The sequence below is a fragment of the Colobus angolensis genome, unplaced genomic scaffold (genome assembly GCF_000951035.1).
Source record: "Colobus angolensis palliatus isolate OR3802 unplaced genomic scaffold, Cang.pa_1.0 Scaffold7, whole genome shotgun sequence".
In the NCBI taxonomy this organism is placed as follows: domain Eukaryota; kingdom Metazoa; phylum Chordata; class Mammalia; order Primates; family Cercopithecidae; genus Colobus; species Colobus angolensis.
The window spans coordinates 24888147-24896046 of NW_012120709.1; the positions used below are offsets into that span (position 1 = coordinate 24888147).

Below are 7900 nucleotides of genomic sequence, written 5' to 3' on the forward strand. Positions count from 1 at the left end.
GCCTGTTGTTTATTCTTAAACCAGCAGACAGAGTGATCCTTTCAAATATTAAGTCATATTTTGTCGGTCTTCAGAAACTTCCAATGGCTTCTCCTCTCATTTTGCATTCTCATATGCTCTGAAACCATCACCACCAGACTTCCCTCATCTAGTTTCCTACTACTCTTCCTCCAGTCACCCTGGGCCTCTTCACCTCCAAACACACTTCACCTCGAGGCTTCTGCATTTGCTGTTTTATGCTTGGAATGCTTTTCCCTCAGACATCATTTGGTTTACTCTCATTTCCTTCAATGCTCTGTTCAAATAGCCCCTTAACCCAAAGTCTGGCCATATTTTATAAACTATTGTACCTCAGCCGCTCCCAACTCTCTACTCTCTATCCTGCTTACGTCACACTGATCACCACCTGACTTGTCCTAGTTATTTATTTATTGTCTGGTTCCCTTCACTAGACTGTGAGCACCCACAAAGCATACCTACCAAGAGCAGCTCACCTAAAGGAGCAAAGATAAAGATAGCCAGAGGCCAGGCGCGGCGGCTCACGCCTGCAATCCCAGTACTTTCTGAGGCCGAGGCGGGCGGATCACGAAGTCAAGAGATTGAGCCCATCCTGGCCAACGTGGTGAAACCCCATCTCTACTAAAAACACAAAAATTAGCCGGGTGTGGTGGCGCATACCTGTAGTCCCAGCTACTTGCGAGGCTGAGGCAGGAGAATAGCTTGAACCCAGGAGGTGGAGGTTGCAGTGAGCCAAGATCACGCCACTGCACTCCAGCCTGGTGATAGAGCAGGACTCCATTTAAAAAAAAAAAAAAAAAAAAAAAAAGATAGCCAGGGAACTATTCCTGCCCTTGAGGAACCCACACCTCAGTGAGTCATATAACCTAACAAGTAATTAGAATGGAAATACTCAAAGCAGTTGGATGCCACAGACTGAGGCCCTGGGGAACCATGTGGTTTGGATGGCAGTTATGGCACTTTTCGGCCTGGGTGATAGTTAAAACTATGAGTTCACTCCAAGAGAATGTGAGAAATGAGAAACACTTAGGAGACACCACTGTTTAAGGGGCGAAGGACAAAGAAAGGAGGCTGAGACGGAATAATCAAAGAGAGGAAGAAGAGCTGGACCAGTAGGTCCCTAGATGGCAAAGCTCCTAGATTGCCTTTATCGAATACTACCAATAATCATGGCAATGGACATTTACTAACAATTCTCTACCCGTCAGTTACTGTTGTAAGCATGTTCCATATTTTCACACATTAATCCTCACAACAACCCAAGGAGTGAGGCACTAGTATAACCTCATTATACAGATGAGGAAACTGATTCAGTCACCCAAGTGCACACACCTAATAAGAAATAAAGATTTGGGTCAGGCAGAGTGGCTCACGCCTGTAATACCAGCACTTTGGGAGGCTGCGGCAGGCAGATCACTTGAGGTCAGGAGTTCAAGACCAGCCTGGCCAATGTGGTGAAACCCCATCTCTACTAAAAATACAAAAATTAGCTGGGCATGATAGCACGTGCCTGTAGTCCCAGCTACTCAGGAGACTGAGGCAGGAGAATCACTTGAACCCAGTAGGTAGAGGTTGCGGTGAGCCAAGATCATGCCACTGCCCTCCAGCCTGGGCGACAGAGCAAGACTCTGTCTCAAAAAATAAATAAATAAAAATACAAATACAAAAATTAGCCGGGCGTGTTGGTGGGTGCCTGTAATCCCAGCTACTCCGGAGTCTGAGGCAGGAGAATCACTTGAACCTGGAAGGCAGAGGTTGCAGTGAGCTGAGATCATAACACTGCACTCCAGCCTGGGTGACAGAGCAAGACTCTGTCTCAAAAAAAAAAAAAAAAAAAAAAAAAAAGGCCGGGCACGGTGGCTCACGCCTGTAATCCCAGCACTTTGGGAGGCCAAGGCGGGCGGATCACTTGAGGTCAGGAGTTCAAGACCAGCCTGGCCAACATGGTGAAACCCCATCTCTACTAAAAATACAAAAATTAGCTGGGCATGATAGCACGTGCCTGTAGTCCCAGCTACTCAGGAGACTGAGGCAGGAGAATCACTTGAACCTGGAAGGCAGAGGTTGCAGTGAGCTGAGATCGCACCACTGCACTCCAGCCTGGGTGACAGAGCGATACTTCATCTTAAAAAGAAAAAAAAAAGAAAGAAAGATTGGAACGCAAGCAATTTGAGCTTGCTCTTAAATCATTACATTGTTATCCATAAGACCATATTCTGCCCACTCTCCATGCTTCTTCATATTTTCTTGACCCTATTAAGGGTCATGCGCTGTTCTGGGCTCTGGGTATGGAACAGTGAAGCAAAGCCCCCTCCCTTTACGGAGCTTATATCCTTGTGGGGGAGACCGACGTTAAACAAGTAAACAAATCCATGGTAATAAGTGCTGTGAAGAAAAATGAAGTAGTATAAGGTATCATGAACGATAAGTGGTGGCCTCTGAGAAAGTGACATTTAAAGAGAGATCTGAAGGAAAAGAGAGAGTGAGCCAAGAGGATATCTGGAGGAAGAACATTCCAGGCAGAAGGAACAGCAAGTGCAAAGGCCTTAAGGTATAAGTGTGCCTGACGTGTTCCAGGAACTCCAAGGAGGTCAAAGCAGTAGGGATACAACGAACTAGGGGTAGAGAGGCAGGAGGTAAGGTCAGAAAGAAAAGAAAGGTTTCCAGGACATGCTGCTAAATGAAAAGATTAAATTACTCAGCATAGTAGCTTGTGTGGCATAATCACATTGATTAAAAAGATATATGGGTGTGTGCTTATGTGTATATGCATACATACACACACACATATATATATATATACACATACACACATACACACACTTCTTTATAGTCTGAAATATCAGACAACAAAGTTAACAGTGATTACCTTGCGAGAGTTAGACTACAGTTGAAGAGAAGGAAGGGATATTTACACTTTTTATTTTATTTTATTTAGTTTTTGAGAAGGAGCCTCCCTCTGTTACCCAGGCTGGAGTGCGGTGGCACGATCTCACTGCAACCTCTCACTGCAACCTCTGTCTCCTAGGTTCAAGCAATTCTCCTGCCTCAGCCTCCCAAGTAACTGGGACTACAAGCACCCACCACCACGCCTGGCTAATATTTGTATTTTTAGTAGATACGGGGTTTCACCATGTTGCTCAGGCTGGTCTCGAACTTCTGAGCTCAAGAGATCCGTCCGCCTTGGCCTCTTCAGCTGGGATTATAGGTGTGAGCTGCCGTGCCCGGCCTAGATTTTCTATCTTATATTCTTATATAGTATTTGTAACTCCTTACCTTGCATATCCTACTTTTATAGTAACCAAAAATTAGCTTACAAAATCAACATTTCTTTTTTTTTTGGGGGATGGAGTCTCGCTTTTGTTGCCTAGGCTGGAGTGCAGTGGTGTGATCTCAGCTCACTGCAACCTCTGCCTCCCAGGTTCAAGTGATTCTCCTGCCTCAGCCTCCCAAGTAGCCAGGATTACAGGTGCCTGCCACCACACCCAGCTAATTTTTGTCTTTTTAGTGGAGATGGGGTTTCACCATGTTGGCCAGGCTGGTCTCAAACTCCTGAACTCAGGTGATCCGCCCACCTCAGGCCAAAATCAACTCTTAACCATGTGTTAAGGGGCTACAGCTAAAGCCCCTTCTCCTTCCTTTAGCAGCTGAGCTTCCTGAGTTTCCTATACATGTTCCTCCTTGCCTTCTCCATTTTCTCCTTAACCAAATGCCATCTGATTTAGACTTCACCTTTCCCCCACGCCTACTCTTCCTGGGAACACTTGTGACTTCCCTCTGACTACAGCGAACACTCTGCAGTCCTCTTGCTTCTTGACCTCTCTGCCACATTTGACATTGTTTACAGCTCCTCCGAAACGTTCTCCTTTGCTTTCCTTCTTGCCCCCTTTTACCTTCCTGAGCTTTACAGCTCCTCTGAAACGTTCTCCTTTGCTTTCCTTCTTGCCCCCTTTTACCTTCCTGAGCTTTCTTTCTCAGTCTCCTTTCATTGGCTACTTTTTATAGCCCATCCCACAGACCTGGGTTTCTTCTGGTTCCAGTCTTAATGCCTTTGCCTCTGTGTGCTACACATACTCTTTTGTGTGGTTCATGCCCGTAGTTTCAACTACCATCTCCATGCTTCCAAGTCCCAGATCTGTATTTTTACCACTTTTTCCTGAGCCCGTGGCCAATGTACCCACCTGCTTGCCAGACAGCTCCACCTGCAGATCTCACAGACATCTCAAACTCTACTGTTCCAAAACCAAAGTCATCATCTCTAATTAAAAACATCGGCTTCCACTTGTTCTCCTTAACTTAGTTGGTGGTATCACCATCTGCCCTATTGACCCCACCTAGCAACCTGAGAAAAGCCCTTTTTCTTTATCTTCTGTATCTAAATGGACAACAAAAGTGATGCTATTTGCTAAGTATCTCAGCAATCTGTCTTCATTCCTACATCTTCACTGTCACTGCATTCTTACCAATGATCTGGACTACTGCATGTGGATATATGAGTCTGGACCCCTAGGAAAAGACCAGAAATATCCTAACTGCATTTTCTGCCTCTATTCTCACTACCAGCCTTATACTCAGCTGCCAAGGGATGTGGCACAAATTCTATTATATCGGTTCCTGCTCAGAACTTTTCAATTGTTTCCTGACCTTTATGGAATAAAATTCAGACTCCTTAATATGCTCTGGCCAGTCATCTTCTGACACTTTCCCACATGTATCTTTTTTTTTTTTTTTTTTTTAATTTTTTTCAGACAAAGTCTCACTCAGTCTCCCAGGCTGGAGTGCAATGGGGCAGTCATGGCTCACTGCAGCCTCAACTTTCCAGGCCCAAGAGATCCTCCCACCTCAGCCTCCCAAGTAGCTGGGACTAGAGGCACATACCACCATACCCGTCTAATTTCTTCATTTATTTTTTGTAGAAACAAGGTCTCACTATGTTTCCCAGGCTGGTTTTGAACTCCCGGGCTCAAGCAACCCGCCTGACTCAGTCTCCCAAAGTGCTGGGATTACAGGCATGAGCCACCTGCCCAGTCACCCACATATATCTTTTTTGTTGTTGAGGCAGAATCTCAATCTCAGCTAACTGCAATCTCTGCCCCCCAGGTTCAAGCGATTGTCATGGAGCTGGGATTACAGGCGTGCACCACCACACTCAGCTAATTTTTGTATTTTCAGTAGAGACTTGGTTTCACCATTTTGGCCAGGCTGGTCTTGAACTCTAGCCTCAAGTGATCTGCCCGCCTCAGCCTCCTAAAGTGCTGGGATTACAGGCATGAGCCACCGTGCCCAGCCACATATCTTATGTTTAAATAATACCGAAGCACTCTTTGTTTCTCAAAAAAACCCATGCCTTTTCCTGCTTCTGTGAAAGTTTTATGATGTAGCACCTTTGTATCTCCAGTTCTTACATAGTACCTGGTACAGAGTAGGTGCTCAACAAATACTTGTTGAATAAATAAAAGGACAAAAGAAAATCAGAAAGTACAAAGGTTGAAAGTAAGGACACTGATCAGAAGACTACTATGAGAGTAAAGTTTGGAGTAATCAGGAAGAGAGGGAAAGAAAATGCTTTAGTGTAATATTTCCTTCAAGCTTCTACGAGGTGAAACGATCATAATCAAATAATAATTACTCCTGTAATTTGTCTCTCTTTGAAAAATATGAACTTTCATCATTGGTACAATTTCAAATGGGAACTGCTTAAGTGATTTTAAATAAAATGTTTCTTTAAAACACACACATACACATACACATACACACACACACACACACACACACACACACACACACAAAACCCCAAACAGCCCAGGACATGACATGTGACTGCCAAAATCCTGACAGAACATGACCCTTTCAGTATAAATCCCAAGGTCCAAGAGTGCATCTGGAAAGAGTCATTTATTTTGCAAACATTAATTGGACTGGTATAGACACTCTTCAGCACAGGGGATACAACGATAAGTAATACCCAGTTTCCTGTCCTCAGAGAGCTCATGGTCCAAGAAGCATCTAGCCCTTGCCTTTGTGCAGAACTCTACTGAATTCTTTTTTCTTTTTTTTCTTAATGGAGTCTCGCTCTGTCGCCAAGGCTAGAGTGCAGTGGTGTGATCTCAGCTCACTGCAACCTCTGCCTCTCAGGTTCAAGCGATTCTCCTGCCTGGGCCTCCCAAGTAGCTGGGACTACAAGTGTTCCCCACCATGCCTGGCTAATTTTTGTATTTGTAGTAGAGACGGGGTTTTGTCATGTTGGCCAGGCTGGTCTCGAACTCCTGACCTCTTTACAGAAAGCCAGATATCTATGCTAGGGTTGTATTTAAAGTCCTTTTAGGCTGGGCATGGGAGCTCATGCCTATAATCCCAGCACTTTGGAAGCCGAGGCCAAACTCCTCTCCCGCACTTAAAGTCAGGAGTTTGAGACCAGCTTGGCCAAGGTGGTGAAACCCTGTCTCTACTAAAAGTACAAAAAGTAAGGCTGGGTGCAGTGGCTCACACCTGTAATCCCAGCATTTTGGGAGGCCGAGGTGGACGGATCACTTGAGGTCAGGAGTTCAAGACCAGCCTGGCCAACATGGTGAAACCCTGTCTCTACTAAAAATACAAAAGTTAGCTGGGCATGCTGACGCACACCTGTAATCCCAGCTACTAGGGAGGCTGAGGCAGGAGAATTCCCTGAGCCCATGAGGCGGAGGTTGCAGTGAGCCAAGATCACGCCACTGTACTCCAGCCTGGATGACACAGCGAGACTCTGTCTCAAAAAAAAAAGTACAAAAATTAGCCAGGTGTCGTGGTGGGTGCCTGTAATCCCAGCTACTCAGGAGGCTGAGGCAGGAGAATCGCTTGAACTTGGGGGCAGAGGTTGCAGTGAGCCGAGTTTGCACCACTGCACCCCAACCTGGACGAGAGTGAGACTCTGTCTCAAACAAACAAAAAAGTCCTTTTAGTCATAGGAATAGCTATATATAATTTTTCTTTCTTTTTTTTTTTTTGAGACGAAGTTTTGCTTTTGTTGCCCAGGCTGGAGTGCAATGACGGATCTCAACTCACCGCAACCTCCGCCTCCCGGGTTCAAGCGATACTCCTGCTTCAGCCTCCCAAGTAGCTGGGATTACAGGCATATGGCACCATACCCAGCTAATTTTGTATTTTTAGTAGAGACAGGGTTTCTCCATGTTGGCCAGGCCGGTCTCGAACTCCCAACCTCAGGTCATCCACTCACTTCAGCCTCCCAAAGTGCTGGGATTACAAGTGTGAGCCACCACACGCAGCCAATATAGATAATTTTTTTTTTAAAGCTCAGAAATGGAAATTCACGGATTCAGAGCAAAATGCAGCCATTGCTTCCTTAATTAGAAGAGTGCTTTTGTGGAAGAGTAATGGACTGTACCCTTTTTTCCCTAGAAAAAAAGCAGCACCTGAGCATTCTGAACAGTTCTCTGCTCAGTGATGATCAAGCCTTCCTTTGGACAAGCTTAAATAACTCACTCAGCCACTGTTCTTTGTTGGAGGCCTTTGGAACTACTGATGCAATGTGTCCACTTGGGGGCCCTTTGAAGAAAAAATTGCTAATTTCAGAGGGGTAGCCGCACCAATGGTTAAGGAAATCCCTGGGGACAAAATGTTTCTGTCTGAATTAGAGAGAAGATACTTAATTTACTCATTCAATCTTCAGTGATAATCTTGTGAAGCTGTAATTAATATCTTTATTTTTGCAGATTAGGAAACTAAGACAGACTGAGGCTGGGTGCCTGGTTCAAGATCGTATAGCTAACATTGTTGGACATGCAAATCAAGCCCAGATTTGTGACTCTGAGCTGAAGTTAATTCTATCACAATATTGGTTCTCAAGATAAATCTTTCCAGATGAGGGGGAAAGGGAATAAATATC

The 7900-nt window shown here is 45.0% G+C and overlaps 1 protein-coding gene across 1 annotated transcript in view; it reads left to right on the top strand.

Moving 5' to 3' along the window:
• Positions 1 to 7891, top strand: part of ATP5L (ATP synthase, H+ transporting, mitochondrial Fo complex, subunit G) — a 34341-nt gene extending 26450 nt beyond the window's left edge. Inside the window, exon 3 of the mRNA XM_011926888.1 lies at positions 7414 to 7891. Coding sequence (XP_011782278.1) covers positions 7414 to 7431 — 18 coding nt within the window. The 3' untranslated portion in view covers positions 7432 to 7891. The remainder of the gene's footprint in view (positions 1 to 7413) is intronic.
• The last annotated feature ends 9 nt before the right edge of the window (positions 7892 to 7900 follow it).